This window comes from Dryobates pubescens, chromosome 17 (assembly GCF_014839835.1).
Source record: "Dryobates pubescens isolate bDryPub1 chromosome 17, bDryPub1.pri, whole genome shotgun sequence".
Lineage (NCBI taxonomy): Eukaryota > Metazoa > Chordata > Aves > Piciformes > Picidae > Dryobates > Dryobates pubescens.
In genome coordinates, this window is record NC_071628.1 from 21389174 (window position 1) to 21409436 (window position 20263).

At 54.0% G+C, this 20263-nt stretch overlaps 2 protein-coding genes across 2 annotated transcripts; both read right to left on the bottom strand.

Moving 5' to 3' along the window:
- Positions 1-705: 705 nt before the first annotated feature.
- Positions 706-11056, bottom strand: LOC104310179 (cytochrome c oxidase subunit 5A, mitochondrial). The gene is made up of 5 exons (XM_054169065.1): positions 10879-11056; positions 5850-5966; positions 4242-4363; positions 2799-2921; positions 706-869 (listed from the first exon to the last, which is right to left on the bottom strand). Exons 1-4 carry the CDS (start codon positions 10961-10963, stop codon positions 2808-2810), a joined length of 438 nt encoding a protein of 145 aa, XP_054025040.1. The 5' UTR covers positions 10964-11056; the 3' UTR covers positions 706-869; positions 2799-2807.
- Positions 11057-12767: 1711 nt separating this feature from the next.
- Positions 12768-15581, bottom strand: RPP25 (ribonuclease P and MRP subunit p25). The gene is made up of 2 exons (XM_054169063.1): positions 15207-15581; positions 12768-14670 (listed from the first exon to the last, which is right to left on the bottom strand). Exon 2 carries the CDS (start codon positions 14583-14585, stop codon positions 13935-13937), a length of 651 nt encoding a protein of 216 aa, XP_054025038.1. The 5' UTR covers positions 14586-14670; positions 15207-15581; the 3' UTR covers positions 12768-13934.
- Positions 15582-20263: the final 4682 nt, after the last annotated feature.

Genomic DNA, 20263 nt, shown 5'->3' on the forward strand with positions numbered 1-20263 from the left:
GGGGAGGTGACGGGCCCCGCCGCCGCGCATGCGCAGAGCGCCGGCCCGGCCAGCCTGGGGGACACCGGGACAGACGTCAGGGACATGCAGCCCCTTCCCTACACATATCCCTCGTTTCCTCCGCAATTACACCTTTCCTGAGGGCAAAAGAGAAAACTTTTCCCCCTCTTTTTTTTTCCTGAACTCCTGTCTGTGACAGAACAGAGGGAGAATAAAACTGGCTCCTCAGAGAGCAGATCCCCGGCCCACCAGACCCCACAGCCAGAGCACAGCCTTGGCAAGCAGGAGCCTCCCACCACCTCCCTGGTTTCAAGCATCAACCTCCTCTGAGAGCAGGGGGCCTGCAAACTCCTCCTTCTCCTCCTCCCCTCCAAAGCAGGCTGTACCAGAGGGTCACCATGTCCCCTGGTTGGGTCCTTATTTGCCCCTTCCCAAAGGTGAAGCCAGGTGCTTGCCAAGGCCATGGGCACCCTGCCTGGAGGTGTTCAAGGAATGTGTGTCACTTTGGGACACAGTTTAATGGTCAGGGCAGTGTTGGGTTGACAACATGATGATCTCAGAGGTCTTTTTCAAGTGAAATAGTTCTATATTAAGCTCTTACAGGGTTATAAACTCTTAAGCCTCCTTGGGAGAGCACATTTAAACAGTTTGTTCCATTTCCTCCTAAAACCAGAAGAACTAATCACACAAACCAGTGCCAGCACATCAGTCAAACCAGTTTTTCCTTTATTAGGTCCAACTTCCCATCACATACATTGTGACTCAATAAAGGAAGAAGTGAACTTCAAACAAGGTAATGTTTTAACATTGGTGCCTCCAGGCGCTGTGGTACAACCCGGTGGCCTCAGGAAAATGCTTGAGCAATGCACCTAGAAAAGAACAGAACAAAATTACAGCAGCAGCCCAGGATCCCCAGAATTCCCATGGGATCTCAGGTGAGTTATTTCTAGCATTCACTCTTACACTCAGTTTAATCCCCAGCCCACAAACGTAGTCCCTGCACTGCCAACGCTGCTGCCTCAGTCCCCTTACCCCACCAGGACACAGTGTCCCAGAGGAAGGAGGAGGGCAGGGACTAAGAGATCCAGAATGAAGAGCTATTTGCAGTCTGAGATTGGCCACCTCCTGAAGGGACTGCATCAAGAGACTGCTTTTACAGAGCAGGATTTTATTTAGGGCTTACTTTTAGTCTGGGAATAGAGCACGTTAGGTCTTGACATTAATCACAGCTTCTCCTCCCCCAGAGGAGCTGCTGTTTAATAATGAGGCCTTCATATGAGGCTGACATGGTTTATGATGAGGAGGTGGTGGAGTTGCCATCACTGGAGGTGTTCAGGAGGAGACTTGATAGGGTGCTTGGTGCCATGGTTTAGTTGATTAGGTGGTGTTGGATGATAGGTTGGACACGATGATCTTGAGGGTCTCTTCCAACCTGGTCTATTCTATTCTAACCATCTTCATCACAGCTGCTTTCAAATTTAGAAAAAACTAAGCTCAGCTTTGAAAAACCAAACAGTAAAATAAAAAAGTGGCTTTCCAAGACTAAATTTGTGCATTTCTGGTGGAAATCATCCCAACCATTTGCTAACAAACACTCATGGTGGAAAAGCTGATGGGATGCAGAGGTCAACATGCTGCCTGGGTGCTGCAGCACCCACTGGCCTGGCAATTCCTATCTAGGACTTTCCGGGAGGTTGGGTATGGTGGCCAGCCACACTGTTTCCTTCTCAAGGAACTGTACTGTTCCATTTTTTAAGCCACTTTTGACAAGGGTTGATACTTCTCCAAGCAGACCTGTAGTTAGAGGTATTTGGTAGAATGGCATCACAAGCTCGAGCTTTTAGGAGCAGAGGTTGGTCAGTTAGAGGGCAGAAGGACTCTGCAGAGGGACCTTGCCAGGCTGGACAGATGGGCAGAGGCCAACAGGATGGCATTTAACAAGTCCAAGTGCCAGGGGCTGCACCTTGGCCACAGCAACCCCATGCAGAGCTACAGGCTGGGGTCAGAGTGGCTGAGAGCTGCCAAACAGAGAGGGACCTGGGGGTGCTAATTGACAGCCACCTAAACAGGAGCCAGCAGTGTGCCCAGGGGGCCAACAAGGCCAAGGGCATCCTGGCCTGCATCAGGAAGAGTGTGGCCAGCAGGAGCAGGGAAGTCATTGTGCCCCTGTGCTCAACACTGGTTAGGCCACACCTTGAGTCCTGTGTCCAGTTCTGGGGCCCTCAGTTTAGGAAGGACATTGAGAGACTTGAAGGTGTCCAGAGAAGGGCAACAAGGCTGGGGAGAGGCCTTGAGCACAGCCCTGTGAGGAGAGGCTGAGGGAGCTGGGGTTGCTTAGCCTGGAGAAGAGGAGGCTCAGGGGTGACCTCATTGCTCTCTACAACTACCTGAAAGGTGGTTGTATCCAGGAAGGGGTTGGTCTCTTCTCCCAGGCAAGCAGCACCAGAACAAGAGGACACAGTCTCAAGCTGTGCCAGGGGAAGTTTAGGCTGGGGGTGAGGAGAAAGTTCTTCACTGAGAGTCATTCGTCATTGGAATGGGCTGCCCAGGGAGGTGGTGGAGTCCCCATCCCTGAGGTGTTCAAGAGGGGATTGGATGTGGCCCTTGGTGCCATGGTCTAGTCATGAGGTCTGTGGTGACAGGTTGAACTTGATGATCCTCGAGGTCTCTTCCAACCTTAGTGACACTGTGACACTGAGCTTCACAGCCTTTCACACACCTACGAGGACAAGGAAGGGCTCTGTCCTTGCCAGGAGAGTTTTAAGGCACTGAGTCTCAGAAGTAACAGCATCCCTTACCAATAAGGTTTATGCCTTGTCCAGGCCCAGTTCCTCTGGAGTGGAGATTCCCAGTTCACTCAAAGTTGGCCTAAGTTCCTGGATAACATAGGGATAGATTTCCTTGTGAGGTCCTGCCTTGTCCTAAACAAAAAAGGAATGGTATTAATTCCACAGCAAGCTATTGGCAAGGTCCACTACATGCCAGTGAGGTTTGAAGTCCTGGTGTCCACAAAAGGATCTGTGGCCTGACCAACCTCCTTCTCTGCAAACCAGCCCAAGGAGTGCTTACACCTTAGGCAAGGGTATGGCAATGGTATCTCATCACTAAACTAGGAACAATTAAATCAGCTGTGGGGGCACACCTGGGAGAAAACTCACTTGAATAAACAAGGCAAAAACATCACCCTTTGAGTGATATTGAAGGGGAGCTCCAGGAAGAGCACACACTTGTCCCCAAGCTCTGACAAGCTGAGCTGTGGGGACAAAAGGACAGAAAAAAACACCCCAAAGAGATAAGGAAAACAGATGAAGCTTCTTCCATCTGTCTTACATCTCTAAAACCACCCAAAGAGTTTCAGTTCTACAGAAGTACACAGAAAGGGCAAACTTGAGAAGCCACTGCTTGTGGAGTCAGGTTTTAAGTCAGTGCATTTTGACAGCTAGCAAAAAGACCTCCACACCTGCCCTTCGCAGCTGGAAGAGCAGAGCTGCTGGCTTCTGTGACTGAAACAAAACTCCTGGCTCCATCCCCACCCACATCAACTCTCTCTTCAGTGATGGCTGGGCTCAGGTTTCAGGGTGCTGCTTTGTGTTGTTTCTGAAGCCTATGCAGCTCCCCCAGTGACTCCTCCCAGCCAGCTCAGTGCTGCCTCTGCTCGAGGGGTTTCTAGTAATGCTTAGTGAAGAAACAAAAAGGGGAGAGAAATCCTTAAAGACCTCCCTACCAGAGTCTGCATCTTCTGTGAGCATGCAATGGTCTGGGTTGAAGGGACCTCCAAAGGTCATCCAGTCCAAACCCCTCTGCAGGCAGCAGGGGCAGCCTCAACTAGATCAGGCTGCCCAGAGCCCTCTCCAGCCTCCCCTTGAGTATCTCCAGGGATGAGGCCTCAGCTACTCCCCTGGGGCAACCTGTTGCAGTGCTCCACCACCCTCGTGGCACAGAACTTCTTCCTAACGTTTAATCTAAATCTCCTCTTCTCCAGTTTGAAGCCATTGCCCCTCATCCTATCACTGCAGGGAGGAGTGTTTCACTTGAAGCTGTGCTGCCAGGATCTCTTGCCTCAGAATGACTCTGTCAGGCCACCGAGAACCTGCTCACGGTGAAGCTATTGACTCTGGCAGCAGGAAGTTGTGGTTTCCCTTCACACCACCACCTGCAAGCCAAGAAAAACTCTTCTGCTGCTGGACCCCCCCAGCAACTCCCAACACTCCAGTTAGGCCCTGGGCTGCCACTCCACTCACCTTTACAACTTCTAGGATGCGGACAGCACTGGCAAAGTCGTTTAACCGTCTGCACGCCCTCAGAGCTGCGTCGATGATTTTCGGTTCAGGAACCAGGTCATAACCCACAAGCGTGTTTATGCCTGTGAGTGAAAGAAAGAGCAAGAGGCACTTGCCATCAGTGCAGCATGCCACCAAAAGGAACCTGCTGAGCACCACTTTGCTCCACTCCGTGGCAGAATGAAGCATTACCTGCATTAGGAATTACCTGCGTTTCCTGCATCAGGAACAGTGTGGCCAGCAGGAGCAGGGAAGTCATTGTGCCCCTGGACTCTGCACTGGTTAGGCCACACCTTGAGTCCTGTGCTCAGTTCTGGGCCCCTCAGTTTAGGAAGGACATTGAGAGACTTGAAGGTGTCCAGAGAAGGGCAACAAGGCTGGGGAGAGGCCTTGAGCACAGCCCTGTGAGGAGAGGCTGAGGGAGCTGGGGTTGTTTAGCCTGGAGAAGAGGAGGCTCAGGGGAGACCTCACTGCCCTCTACAACTCCCTGAAAGGTGGTTGTAGCCAGGAGGGGGTTGGTCTCTTCTCTCTAGAAATCAGCACCAGAACAAGAGGACACAGTCTCAAGCTGTGCCAGGGGAAGTTTAGGCTGGAGGTGAGGAGAAAGTTCTTCACCAAGCGAGTCATTCGTCATTGGAATGTGCTGCCCAGGGAGGTGGTGGAGTCACCATCACTGGAGGTGTTCAAGAGGGGATTGGATGTGGCACTTGGGGCCATGGTCTAGTCAGGTCTGTGGTGACAGGTTGGACTCCATGATCTTCGAGGTCTCTTCCAACCTTGGTGATACTGTGATTACCGCAGCACCAAGCTGCCCTTAGAAGCTGAGCACAACTTTGAGGACACACACAGAGAGCTGAGGGCTGTCTGCTGCTTTTCTCCCTCTCACTACTGCCAGATGTTAAGATTTTAAGTGGCTATCATGAAATCCCAGTGGCCAGCTTCAACCATGCTGCCAAAAGGAGTCAGGGTCTGGTACCTCAGCTATGCAATCATGAAGAAATGCAAAACTGCTTCATTCCTACAACCCATGCTGCTGGTTCCTCCTTCCTCTCCCTACCAAGGGAAGAGCCCAACACCTTGTCATCCAGGTGATGCTGGCATGATCCCTCTGGCTGTTATGTAAACACCTTTTATAGCCCTAATTTGGGTTAATTTTAATAGGAGCTGGCAATTTCACAGCCAACAACAACAGGAGGCAACCACACAGTCTGCAGTGAGTTAGGGCCAAGCCACTGAGGCAAAGTCCAAAGGAAGGTGTGTGTGTGTGGTCATACACTAAGCAACAGCTGAGCTCAAATATGCTTTCCTCAGAGCAAACATTTCCCTCTCTCCCCCACTCAGCTGTTAAAAAGCCTGTTCTGGGGCACTAAAACTTACAAGCACAGGCACACACTAACAGAGAGGTAACAAATTAGGCTCACAGAGCACCTCACCCTGACTGGGTACTTACTGGATGTCTCTCCTACACCAAGCTCACAGTTCTCACTATTCTTGCTATCTGAGAGGGAAGTTAAAATAAGTTATTTCTGGTCAGAAGTCTATCAGTTCTTCCTATTTCACTCAACTTACCTTTCCTGAGCTCCCAGGCATCAATATCTGGCTTGTTGAAGTAAGTCACCCAGCGAGCATCGAATTCTTCATCTGATTCTTGTGACCCATGGGAGTAGCAGCGGGCATGCAGTACAGCTGAGACCAAAAAGAAAGGGAAGAGGCCTTAAGCAAGCCAAAAATAACCCTGCTGTGGTCCCATAAGCTATAAACCACCTATTTTGCTCACTGGAGTCAGTCTGGAGTAGTCCTCAGCCTGGATAAGCACTGGATGAATACAGCTGATTAAAAATGGTGTTCTGGGGCAAGGTGGCTGGTTTGTGTTCTACATTAGACTTCCCAAGTGGCTCCAGACCTTTGGTCAGAGCAGGATTATTTAATGAGAGGGGGGCATGCAGGAGAAAAATCAACTCTGTATAACCAGTCCTTGAAAAGGGCTTTCTGGGATCCCTGTTTCTGTAGGACAGAGGAAATTTTCCCTCTTCTTAGAGTCAACTAAGCCAAGATACAGTTTTCCCTCTTCCTAGAGTTTGGTGGTGAATGGTGCCACATCCAGCTGGAGGCCAGGCACCAGTGGCATCCCCCAGGGATCAGTGCTGGACCCCATCCTCTTTAACATCTTCATTGCTGATCTGGATGAGGGGAGGGAGTCAGTCATCAGCAAATTTGCAGGTGACACCAAGCTGGGAGCAGAGGTTGGTCAGTTAGAGGGCACAAGGGCTCTGCAGAGGGACCTTGCCAGGCTGGACAGATGGGCAGAGGCCAACAGGATGGCATTTAACAAGTCCAAGTGCCAGGGGCTGCACTTTGGCCACAGCAACCCCAGGCAGAGCTACAGGCTGGGGTCAGAGTGGCTGAGAGCTGCCAAACAGAGAGGGACCTGGGGGTGCTGATTGACAGCTGCCTAAACAGGAGCCAGCAGTGTGCCCAGGGGGCCAAGAAGGCCAATGGCATCCTGGCCTGCATCAGGAACAGTGTGGCCAGCAGGAGCAGGGAAGTCATTGTGCCCCTGGACTCTGCATTGGTTAGGCCACACCTTGAGTCCTGTGTCCAGTTCTGAGGCCCTCAGTTTAGGAAGGACATTGAGAGACTTGAAGGTGTCCAGAGAAGGGCAACAAGGCTGGGGAGAGGCCTTGAGCACAGCCCTGTGAGGAGAGGCTGAGGGAGCTGGGGTTGCTTAGCCTGGAGAAGAGGAGGCTCAGGGGAGACCTCATTGCCCTCTACAACTCCCTGAAAGGTGGTGGTAGCCAGGAAGGGGTTGGTCTCTTCTCCCATGCAACCAACACCAGAACAAGAGGACACAGTCTCAAGCTGTGCCAGGGGAAGTTTAGGCTGGAAGTGAGGAGAAAGTTCTTCACTGAGAGAGTCATTCATCACTGGAATGTGCTGCCCAGGGAGGTGATGGAGTCCCCATCCCTGGAGGTGTTCAAGAGGGGATTGAATGTGGCCCTTGGTGCCATGGTCTAGTCATGAGGTCTGTGGTGACAAGTTGGCCTTGATGATCTTTGAGGTCTCTTCCAATCTTAGTGATACTGTGAGACTGTGAAGCAAGCCAGAGAAATGTTAACATCCATGTACATGGAGCATCATTAGTTATTCTGTCCCACACAGTGGACCCTTCTCAAACCCACAGGACTTGTCAATGCAGTGAGTTTAGCTACATGAATCCTGCTTTAGCAAGGGGTTGGACTCCATCTCTGGAGGTCCCTTCCAAGCCCTAGCATCCCGTGAGTCTCCAGAGGCATACCTTACACCCTGCTGGTTATGCTGTTACCCAATTAAGATGAACACCTTTGCTTATTCTACAGTGACTTCCTCCTCCCAAAATTGCTGCAAAACTGATTTTTTTTTCAACCCAGCTGAAGCAGATTTCACAACCAGCAGGCTGACTTTGATGGATGACTCAACAGCAACGAGCTGCAGGCCCCTGATTCCACCACAAATTCAGAAGCCTGCTTGAAGGTGGTTTTAGGAATCTGTGCAAGATGACCTGACTCCAACTCTAAAAGCTCTCAAAACCAAAGGGATCAGAGAGATTTCTTCCAACAGGCTACTGGAGGAGACAAACCCCCCCTAAAAATCACTGCTGCCTCCACACCTAAGGTGTTGGACAAGACAACCTAGGAGGCTCCCTTCCAACCCAATGCATTCTGTGATCCAGCCAAGAAAAGTCTCTGGATCTCAAGACTGGAACTGCATTAATATTTGATGATTAATAAAGCACTGCAGCAGGTTGCACTCCAACAGACAAACAAGCTTGATGTGGTTAGGAACAGGTTTTGGCCCTGGGCACCACTCTGTATCATGACTTGGTTTTATCTTATCTTTAACCTACCAAGGCTGGAAGAGTTTTCTGAAAGGAACTAACAGCCACCTCCACCCCCACTGGAGCTCTGCTGAGTCCTCCCTGCACAGCCCAAGCATTCTGCAGGCTGTTTCATGGGTAGAGACTGCTTCCTCTCCCCACTGCTCATTTCACTCTGCTAGTATTTACAGAGGTCACCCTCCAGCTGTGACCTTGCCAGGATCAAGCTTTGCTTCAGGGAAGTCAGAGAGACACTTCTTTCTTAACCTAGCATGAACTAGAGCTTGCTCTCTACAACCCCCTGAAAGGTTGGAGTGAGCTGGGGGTTGGTCTCTTCTCCCTAGTAACAGGTGACAGGACAAGAAAAGCTTCAAGTTGCCCCAGGGGAGGCTTAGGTTGGACATTAGGAGAAACTTCTTCACTTGAAAGGGTTCTCAAAGCCAGGAATAGGCTGCCCAGGGAGGTGGTTGAATCCCCATCCCTGGAAGTGTTTCAAAGCTGCAGAAATGCAATGCTGAGGGAAATGGTTAAGCCCCAGCCTTTGTATAGTCAGAGAATAGTTGGACCTGATGACCTGAAAGTGCTTTTCCAACCAGAACAATTCCCAGATTTTTAGGGGCTACTCACACTGACCAACTACCAAGCCTTATTGAAAAGCAGCAGCCCCAAGCTGGGCTGCATTTTTCCATCCCTCCTAGCTACACTTTGAAGATCCCAGTGACCAGCATGCTGTGAAGCAAGCAACCTGACCTTGTTGCAAGATGTCCCTGGCTCACTGCAGAGGGGTTGAATGAGCCTGGATGAGGCCCTTGGTGCCATGGTTTGGTTGTTTAGATGGTGTTGGGTGACAGGTTGAACTTGATGATCTCAAAGGTCTTTTACAACCTGGTTAATTCTGTGATCTTAGCTGCAATTTTGGGGTACACCATGCTTCCCATACCACACAAATAGCTTGATTTTGTTTTCTTTACATAAATGAGGTAAGACAAAAGTAAATGCCAGACCAAGCCAGAATGACAACACTCTTGCTGTTCTGCAGAGAGATTCCCCATCCTCTCCCCAGCTCCAAATCAGACCTTTGGCCCTGCTTTCTCCAATACTGAGCTGAGCTCAGAACAAGAGCACCTCTCTGCAAACACTCCTGCAGCCAGGCAGGGAGTGAGAGGACACTGCTGAAAAGCTCATTTGGAGGAGATCTTTCCCATCCCCCCTGCCAAACACAAAGCAAGCCCTATAGAGAAACAGCAAACCTGTTACAGAAAAGCCTAAGTGGTTCTCAAATGCCACCCTCAAGTGAAGAAATCCAAGCCTCTTACCACTGAGTGATCAAAAGACCCATTTCCTTTAGTCCTAAACAAAGGAAGGGCTTGGTTGGACTAAAAGAGTGCTGAAAATAAAGAATATGAACTCTGGATTTCCAGGATGCATTTTTCAACCGCTGATGTTTCTCCCCCACCCTTTGTCTTCCACACTAAGGCTTCTACCTGTCCCCTGCAGACCAGACTCTGCCAGCCACTCTGGGTGCCTCCCACTTCAGTGGGGTCCATCAAGGTCAGTGTCACACAGCTAGTGCCTGTGTGACAGCTGAACCATGCCAACCTACCTATGGGGCAGATTCTGAGCTCAGTGAAGAAGCAAAGGGCAAGCCTGTTGGCAGAGGTGCATTTTCAAGACAGATCAACAGGCTTCTGAGAGCCAGAGCAGCCCCAAACGATCTCATTTAACACATCTAAAGATGTGTTAAAGCTCCCCAAGCGCCAGGATTTGTCAGCTTTCCCTGTCAACGAGCACAGAAGGCAAACACTCATGACGAGGAGCACTCATATACTGGGAAGGGCAAGGAGAAGCCCAGGGCTACAAGTGCATTAGATGCAGAACGTTTTGTGGCGTTATATAAGGGTAAATCTACACCCAGGGGCACAGGAGATGACCCCAAGGCCGAAACATAACCCCCCCCGAGGTCACCAGCAAAGGCGACTCGGGTCAGGAGTGTTAAGTGGGGGCGTTTGTAATACAAGACCTTGGGAAAGAAGAACATGGAGCCTGCTGGTTAGCAAAGGCGTGGAGAAGCCAGGAGAGGCGCACATAGAGCTCAAAGCGTTTTAATGGCTGTTAATTAGCTATTAATTAAACTGTACAGCCACTGCCTTCTCCGCAGTCTCCGTATTCTAACTCTGGTTCCCCATTCACCCCGCCCTGCCTGTGGCCTCTTTTCTTCCTACTCCTATTAACTGCAGTGTTGATGAGGAGGGAAAAAAGAGGCCAGGCGCTGGATGGCGCAGAGCTGTCCCATCCCGATCGCCCCTGGGGCCGGAGGGCAGCCCCGGTATCCCTCAGCGATCCCCGGTGCCAAGGCTGGGCAGCTAGCTGCAGAGGTCACCGTCAATGTCACCTTCACGGGAAGCCCGGAGAGACCGCCGCCACCCTCCCCGCTACAGGCCCGGGAAGGGGCCCGGCGCTCCGCAGGAGGCGACGGGGACGGTAACAGCGGGAGGTCACCGGGGGCGGCGGGAGCGGAGCGGCGGCCGGGTGCGATGGAGACGGCGCGCACTAGGCCGCAGTCACAGCCTGCCCTCGAGTGACGCCGGCAGGTCACTGCAAGGACACGGCGCCACGGGATGGGCGCCGCCGTCTTCCTACCACCTGCCCCCTGCCTCGCCCGCGTCCCTTGGGGCCGAGCCATACCGGGGTAGGGTCGGGGCAGGGCGGCGGGAAAGGTCGCGGGCTGGTGGGCGGCCTGCTCACCTGCGGGGCCGGCAGGCCGGCGGACGGTGGAACGGAGGCCGGAGACGGCGCAGCGGCGGAGGAGCGCGGCGGCAGTGGCCAGCATGGCGGCGGCGGGGAAGCGGGGGAGCACCGGGGGCGCGCGCCGCTCGCTCCTGGCACCGGACGGCGCGCGCTGCGGGCGTGGAAGGCAGAGGAGGGACCGAGGAAGAGCGGGAGGCGGTGGCTACGGGAGCGCTGAAGGGACAAACCGCGCCGCGGAGGCACGGCGGGAAGACCGCAGGGGCGGGGCTTAGCTTGTCGCCTGCCCAGGGGCTGCCGGCCGCCATTTTGTGGCGGAGGTGGTGCTGCCCCTAGCCCCCTGCCCTATGAAGAGATGCGGTGGTGGCTGTGAGGGGTTGTGCCTGCGGCGTTCTTTCCGCTTCTGTGGGCTCTGTGGTCTTGAAGCCCTGTTAACGGCGCTCCGGTCGCCATGGTCCCGGTGTGGCTTCCCGCAGGGCAAGCATAGCCCCTGGGGCTTCCCGCTGCTCATGGTTACGGTGTGGCCCCAGCTCTAGCGAGAGAAAACATCTTCGCTTCTTCCTAGAGAGGGGAATAAATGGGACCCAGCCTGGATGTGGCTGCAGCGACCAGCAGCTCTCCAAGGCGTTCCGTTGGCTCTGCCCAGGTGCCAGGCTCGGCGCCCAGGAAGGCTCAGGAAAACCTCATTGACCCTGCGTGCAGGATGCTGCCCTCAGCCTCCACTGCCCTCTGTGTTGTGGGGAGGATAGGGCTGACCCTTTGGCCGGCCGTGTGCCCTTCAGGACTCAGTGGAGCCAAGTGCCATCGTACGATTTCAAACGCTGCACGCTTTGGGTTCCAGTCTTTCGGGAGTTTTTTATTTTAAGCGGTTTCTCATGCGGGAAACCCTTGGGCTGCGGCCAGCCAAGCGAGGAGTGCGAAGTCCCCAGGCTGCTCCTGCCTCCAAGACTGCAAATTGCCTGCGTACAAAACCAATTAAAAACAATTCCCACCGTTAACAAAACAATGAGGAGGAATTAGTGCTTGGTTTCGGGGGGGTGGGGTGGGGTTTTTTCCCCCCCTCTCCCCTCTCCTCGTTTTTCTTCGTGCTGAGGAGTGATGTGAGCAGCAGTGGGGCGCAGGGGATGTGAAGGGCTTTGAGTTCTCAGCTGCGTGGCTGTGACAGCCTTTAGGCTCGGAGCATTCAGGGAGGATTTTATTTATTAGCTTGACTTTAAGTGCAAAAAAAAAAAAAAAATTATAATAAAAAAAGAAATCTGGGGTAGGAGCCTGGACCCAGAGCTTCAGCTCATGTGTGGGGCAGAGGGTTGAACGTGAATGGCATTCGTACCAGAGGGAAGAAGCTGGGGAGAGCAAGTGCTGGGTGGGATGGAGCCCAAAGCTTTCCCACCCCCCCAAAAAAAAAAAAGAATAATCACAATAAAATAACAATTGGAAATTAATATTCGAGTACATGGCAGCAGATAAGTGAAGTGAATCGGTCTGCAGCAGGACAGATAAGTACAATCCTCCGGCCCAGAGGAGCAGCTGCCTGCTGAGGGAGATAACAAGGTCATCGCCAAACAAAACAGACCCCTGCATCCTCCTCCTCCTCCTCTTCATTCTCTGCTCTCCTTTCATTCCCCTTCCCAGCCAAGCAAAACGTTTGCCAAGCAAGCCCTGGACAAAAGAGGGGATAGAGGAGGAGCGAGGCAGGGAGATAAGGCAGCTGCAGCCCAACCATGCCTCCTGGATGGCTTTTGGGAAGGGTGCCCTCAATAATACCAGCTTCATTCATTCTGGAGGCTGCCTGGGCTGGGTCAAGGGGAACCAGGTAGATCAGGGCTTGCCTGGCCTCCCATATCTCATCCTCTGCCCTCCCCACCTCGCCCCACTCTCTGATGTGCCAGCTTGGGGAGCTGGCATAGGGACTTTGCCAGGCTCTGCTGTGCCAGCGGTGACCAGGCTGCTGCCAGGGCACATAGGAGTCACCAATGCCATTCCAGCAAGGGACAAGGCTTGCCTGGGATCCCTTTATTCCTGGATCCTCTCTGTGCTGCTCTGTGCTGTGGTCTGGACAATCCCATCATTTCCCCCAAAGACACACTTCAGGGATTTCTAAAGAGCTTTTATTTTCCATTTATTTCCCGTCCCCCCCTGGAAGGAGCAGGGATTTCATTCCAAAGAGCTCTCCCAGGGACCCAGCCCACAGCAAGGGCTCTGCAGCCAAGCCCACAACCCCAAAACTTCCCCATCTTGTGCCGGGCAAAGCATCCAGCCGTGACAGCTACCCACCTATCATTCCCCTTGCCTCCCAGCTCCCAGCATCAGGGCTTCACCCCAGCTCCAGATCCCACAAACACCTCTGGGAGGGCAGAGAGCTGACCATCTGGTGAAGGTAGAAGGCTTGTTTCGTTTTCTTCTGCTGTCCCACAGCACTCTGCTTGCTTGGGTGTGCGATTTGGGGTGAGTCTGGGCACCGTGGGGTGCTGAGCCCAGCGTGAATAAACCCAGCAGCTCCTCCCCGGTGTAATAGCAGCAGGTTGGGGGATGAAGGTTTTACTCCAGACGGTTTGGGTCAAAACCATTTCTCCTGGTGGCTGAGACATGGCGCTGGGGAGTGATGGTGCTGAAAGGCAATGGGTGCTCTGGCTCCCTGGGAGTCACTGCAGAAAGGTGGCTGGTGCTGGTGTTGTCCCTGGGTGGCTGAACGTGGGGGCAGCAGCTCCTTCCCCCTCCCCCAATACATCCTCACCCCTGCTGCTTCAATCCCCACACATAACCAAGAGCTGGCAGGCTTAACCCTTTAAGTCTCACCCAAAATCTAGGGACAAGCTTTTCCTCCTCCCCACCAGCAGCAAGCTCTCACACACTGGGGTCAGCTGGAGCAGCAGCAGTGAGCAGGGAGGCACTGAGTGGAGCCTGCAGCACCTCAGTGACCCTGGAGCAAGCATGACACAGGCTTCACCCTGCCTTTACCCCCAGCCAAGCAGCTAACAAAGCCCCAGGTTCTCCAACATCCAGTCTCCTGCCTGTAGAGCCAGCGTCTCAGCTGCTCGGGGCGGGAGATGCTGGGGTCACTGGTGGTGCTCTGCCTGGTGGTCGGTGGTCCCCGTGCCCCTCGGACTGCCTGGTACCTGTACCTGCAACTTCTTGGGCAGCAGCTCCTCACCAGGAGGTGGCAGGGGCCGCTTCAGCCCCTTGGTGGAGGCTCCCGAGCTGTCTTCTGCTGCCTCTCCGGGCTGCGCCTGCGGCCCAGGCTGGGGCTCTGGGGGCTGGTAGCCCGTCTCGTTGGGATCCAGGGGGTCTCTGGAGAGCAGGATGCAGATGGAGGGGACGTTCTTGTGGACTGTCAGGTTCTGCGCTGGGCCACCGGGCAGAGGGTCCTGGTTCTCCCAGACCTCCAGCAGGGTTTTGTAACGTACCTTGGTGACCTGGTGCAGACCCCCCAGCTTCCGCTTCATGATCTCCACGCAGGTGATGGTCTTGGTCACTGCCCTGCCGCAGCCGCTGAAGACGATTTGCCTTCTGCCCTTCAGCTCCATCTGGGCCATGGCATAGTTCATCAGGTTCCTGATCTTGCTGCCTTCCTTCACTTTCATCTCCACCACGTCGGGGGGCAGGTCAGGGAAGGGCAGCGGGCTCTCCTCCTCCGATGTCCTCACCTTTCGGAAGTTCTCCATCCCGGACTGGGCGGCAGGCTTGGCTCTCTCTCCTCCAGCAGCCATCCTTCACCTCTTCCTGGTGGATCTGTTTCAGCTTCTAGCCCCCTGGGACCATGACAGGGCTGACTCCACTGCCCTCCAGCCCAGCCTGGAGGAGGGCTGAGTTTAGTCCTGTGTCCCTGGCACCACCAGCCCCTTCCACGCTCCTTGCCCGGAGCTGGCTGTGGAGGAGCTGGCAGCAGGCTAGGTGGCTGTGCCAGAGACTGTCCCCTGTAAGGGACAGGGCTGCAGGGTCCCCTGGATGTCCCTGGTCGCTCTCAGTGGGGCCAGCAGCTGGCTCAGGCTCTTGGTGATGCTTGGGCTCCTCCGCTCCCACTGCAGCACTTGCTTCTGCTGCTCTTTGCTTCATTCTGGACTTCAGCAGCCCCCAGAGCTGTTCTGTGTAATTAGCAGATCCTCCCCCTCTCCCTCCCCTTCCTCCCCTCCTCCTCCTCCTCCTCCTCCCCTCGCTTAGCCTCCCATCCCAGCACCCAGCTTCTGCCCGGCACCAAGAGCCAGGGAAGGGGAAGGGGTGAGCCGGGAGCCCTGGTTCCCAGCCGTGAGCATGCAGGCGGGGAAACAGCAGGAGGGGAAGGGAAGGGAAGGAGGGGAAGGTGGAAAGCAGAGGGAGAAGCTCATTCTTGCCTTCATGATGCTCCCAGAGTCCTGCCCCCTTAAAGAGAACCTGGTCCCTTCTCTCGGTGCTTGCTCCGCTCAAGGACACCAACTGGGAACTGCCAATGTCAGCAGAGCTCAGGCAGCCAGCCTGCCCTGCACCCTCTGCCCAGCAGCATCCCCACGAGGAGCTGCACAGAGGTGTAGGAGGGACTTTGGGAAAGCTGGCAACCTGAGCTCAGTCCTTATTAGCCATCAGAGAAGCTACTTCAGCCCCGGAACCCACAGAAAGGACAAATCCTGGCAGATGGCACCGAGCATGCCAGGGCTCTGCACCCCCCAGTACCCTGCAGCCTCAGCCCTGGCTCTCCCACAGGAAAAGCTGCCTGTCCCCAGAGCCCCGAGGAGCAGATGTCATGGCAGGGATGGTTTCACGGCTGATTTCTCTCCCTCCTCCTCCTCCTCCCCCATCCCTCCCTCCCTCCCTCCCTCTCCCCGCTGCTCTCCCGGGCCCTGTCCCTTGCTCATCTCTGTGTCCCCAGCATGGCTTTGCCCACCGTGGGCTCAGCAGCAGATTTCCTTGGTAGCCCATTCCAGGAGACACCTATTGCAGGCTAGAAGATCTCCTCTTTCTGCCCCAATCCTTTCCCAGGGCAGAGGCCATGTCCCTTCCCCGGGCTGGCCCTCTGCCCACCCCTGTCACTTGCCTGTCCCCTGCCTGCCCTGCTGCCTGGGGGATCATTACCCAGTGGAAAGACACTGGAGTATTGACTTGCACTCAAATCTTCTCGGCCTCTGGAGGCCCCTGGATTGTTTTCACTCAGAGCAGGGCTTGAGAAAATACATAAATAAATCAATCCATCACCCCCGTGCCCATGGAGGTGAAGGCTGTGGCCAGGCAGGATGCCACCGTCCCCTCCCAGCCAGGGTGAACCCTGCCCTCCCTCTGGCCCCCAAAGCAGCTTTCTGACATGGGAGCACATGCATGGGGGACACAGACTGTGCACAATGGGAGCACCAGGGTGCCACCCATGTGGGCTGGGGTGCTCCACACAAGAGCAGTGCACTACCACACTGGAAAAGCCAAGGGGATGGGGAACACCTCCTGACCCAGATAACACCCCCTGAGGCCCCTTTGGCATGGAGTGGGGGAACCAAAACAGGGCACATGATGCTCCCAGGCCAGCTTCAGGCTTTGAACCCCCCCAAGTCCCACCTGGCACTCTGCAGAGCAGACAGCGTGCCTGATCACTGTGCTCCCATCATGAAGCCCTTGCTCACACAAGATGAAGTGACATCATTTCCCCCCTCTTTCACTTGATGGCTATTTGTGGCATCCTTAAAATGTCCTTTTTCCCTTCCCCTTTCTGCTTGTGGTATCTTTGCAGAAGGTGCTTGGCTCCTTCCTTGGGAACTCGTGGAGCTGGATGAATCCCTAGTGCTCAGTGAAGCATCCACTCCTCCTGCCCTGGCCCAGAATCACCTCCTGTGGCCCATTTTATGGCCTTTCCAGACGATGGAAGCAGCAGCAGCAGCTTCTCTCCCCACAACTCTAGTTGCTGCTTAACTAACTCTGCTTCTTGCAGCCTCTGAAATGCAGGCAGAGGAGGAGCAGTCATGGCCAGGCCTTGCTGCATCCCTCAAAGAGCTGCGGAAGAGGCACCCCCTCCCCCTCAAAAGCAAAGGCTGCAGCAGTGGGGGGGCATTAATGGCAGGGTCTTGCTTTTCCTCTGCAGCACTCAAAATGTAAATGAATTTCATTATTAGCAGCTCTGCTGCTAATTATCATCTGAAGCCATTCATTAGGCTGTCAGCTTATTTGTTGGAGGACAACAGAGTGGATTGGTTATTCCGAGCGATGGAAGAAGCCAAAATGAGCTCAGCCGCAGCAAAGTGCAGGGTGGGAGAGGGAGGAGAGTGGGGTTGTGGGGGGACACACAAAGGCACAGACAGCCCCAGCATGGGAGGACTAGGTGGGGGGGTGGAGAAACCCAACAAAACACTGTGAAAGAGAATGGGGAGCTGTTTAAAATGGAGAAGAGGCAAATGGTCAAGGCAAGAGTGGAGAAAAATCCAGACTACAGGAACTGCACCCTGCATCTTGTCCCTCTGTCCTAGCTGAGCATCCACCCTGCTCATACCAGGACTCAGGGACCAGTCCCTTCCTCCTTTTCTTGATTACAGTTTCTCTCTGAGCATCCCAAGCCCCACTGCCACAAGCTGGCAGCACCCCACAGGGCTGAGGGTCCCATCCTGGGATGGGGAGTCCCCATCGCTGCGGGACCCTTTTGCATGGTTCCAATCCCACAAGAGGTGTGAGCTTGAAGGGCCATTTGGCAAAGGAGCCAAGAGAGGAGGGCTGGCAGTGGTGGGGACAGAGAGGGCTACAAGGCTACTTCTCCTATGAGGACAGACTGAGGGAGCTAGGTCAGTTTAGCCTGGAGAAGAAAAGGCTCTGGGGAGACCTTCCAGTGGCCTTCCAGTACCTGAAGAGGGCTACAGAAAAGCTGGAGAGGGACTTTTTATAAGGGCCTGTGGTGACAGGATGAGGGACAATGGTTTGAATCTAGAGCTGGGTAGATTTGGATTGGCCATTAGGAAGAAGTTCTTTACCATGAGAGTGGTGAGACACTGGAAGAGGTTGCCCAGAGAAGTTGTGGACACCTCATCCTTGGATGTGTTTAAGACCAGGCTGGATGAGGCTTCAAGCAATCTGGTCTGGTGGAAGGTATCCCTGCCCATGGCACGGGGAATGAGACTAGATGATCTTTAGGATCCCTTCCAACCCAAGCCATTCTATCTGTATACTTAAAGGAACAGCACAGAGCCAGATCTCCAAGTGGGCCTGGCCAACCCTGGAAAAAAGGAGGAAAAACCCCCACTGGAATGGGCTGCCTGGGGAGGTGGTGGAGTTGCCATCATTGGAGGTGTTCAGGAGGAGACTTGATGGGGTGCTTGGTGCCATGGGTTAGTTGATTAGGTGGTGCTGGATGATAGGTTGGACTTGATGATCTTGAAGGTCTCTTCCAACCTGCTCTATTCTATTCTATTCTATTCTATTCTATTCTATTCTATTCTAACCACATTCCTAAGAGAGAGCAGGACGGGTGGAGAGGAGCAGTAACCTGAACTCCTGCCCTCCACTTGCCCTCTCTATATTTTCTTTCACCCGAGGTGGCCCTGCATGGGAGCAGGGCGGAAAGTTGCAGCACCCGATACAAGGAAAGTCTGGGCCCTGCCACCCATCTCTGCGTCACATCGGCCCAGCTCAGGTCTCAGGTGCTCATCACGTTGCACCTGGTGGCAGGGCTGATGCCAGGGCTGATTGCAGTCCCAAGTGAGGTGCCCATGGATAGTTAGGGTGCCACAGCTACAGGGATCCCCTATCCCAGTCCTAACCAGGGTGTGGGAGCTTCTCAAGACCAGCCCCCCCCAGTGGACGTGATCCTGGAGGTACAAATGTTACCTCAAGGTGCCAGAGATGTTCTAAGAGCATCCTAGAATGCCACCAGCTCTCAGTCAGCTGAACCAGCAAAAGAATCCTCCCATCCCTCCCTTAAGCAGAAACCAGTGGAGCTCAAGGTAATTCTTATCCTGAGTGAGGCAATGAAAAAAGGAGAGGGGAAAAAAATCCTTTTAGAGGCTAAATCCCTCTACAAAGCTCTAGCAGAAGGAGCAGGAGGACACTGTAAAGGTTCTGAGGCCATTCATAAGTCCTAATGCTCCTGATCAGCCCCACCTGAGACACCACCACCACCATTCCACCCCCCACCCCCCCACCCCCCCCACCCCCCGTCAAGTTCTGCTCTATTTAAGTTCAGGTCAGAGGCCTTGGTCCTAGTCTGAGCTCTGTTGTGAGTGGTCTCTAGGTTAGCTGCAGCTATCCTCATGCTTGCTTCCTGCTGCTCTGGATCTCAGCCTGTGAACTGGACTTGACCTGCAGGTTGGTTTCTGGGCTTGACTTTGAACCTGTCTACTTGCTGTCTCACCTGGAGCTCTGGTTAAACCTGCTTATTCTTTCTAGCAGGCTCTGCTCAGGTAGTGTGGGATGGGTGCCAGGTAGTCAAGCTCTTGCCCTATGCCCGTGTTCTCTCCTTGGCTTCCTAAACAGCTCCCATGAGCAAGGGGAGCACCCATCTGTTTGATTCCTGACCTTCTTGTGCAGCCTATGATGGAAATGTGGCAGTGCTGAGGGCAAGGAACAGCTCTGCAGCTGGCCATCCCCAAAGTCTTGATGAGACAGGAAGGTGCTGGAGGACCTGAGGCAGGCAAAGAAGTGGATGGGGAACCAATCTAGATGAGAGAAAGCTCAAGAGAGGAGAAATATGGGAAACAAAGTAGCTCCCAAGGTCCTTGGCCCAAGGATGGGATCTCACAGCTGACCTGTGGTGAAACTGGGCCTGAGCTGAATGTCAGGAAATCCTCCTCAGGGAAGTGGGGCTGGGATGTGTGGCCAGTCCCAAATCCCAGGGTGCTCAGTGCCTGCAGGGTGCAGAGATGCCTGCAAGCAAAGTCTGTGCAGCACTCCAAGTCTCAGAGCACCCTCGTGAGGTCTCACTCAGCAGGAATGGGGATCCACAACTACCTCCCCTTCTGCCCTTGCTGTTCATGTTCCTCCTTGTGCTCCCCTGCTGCTGTGCAGGGGACAGGGCTGGATGCACAGGGATGCATCCCTGTAGGGAACAGCAGCTCAGAGTCCAAGACCAAGGCATTTAGAGTGGACAGCTGGGCCCTCAGATACGGGGTAATCTCTGGCACACTTCTTTTCCTGCTTCCCTCTATTTTACCATCTGTGCAATAGGTGTTTCCCCTGCTTCTGCCAGGTTTCCTTCCCAGTATCACCACAGAGTGATGCTGTTCATCTGCTTGGGCTTTTTGTTGACCACGGCTTCCTGGTGTAAAGAGATTTAGCTTCTTCCCTGACTTCCCAGGGTGGGACATTGCCCTCACTGCCCCTCTGTGCCAAATGATAGCATGTTGATGCTTGAGGTTGGACCCTGAAGGGGAAGCCTTAGCTGTCAGATAAAGCCAGCTTCATGACACTGCATGGACATGCTCACAGGCCTTGAGGCAGGAGGTACAAGCAT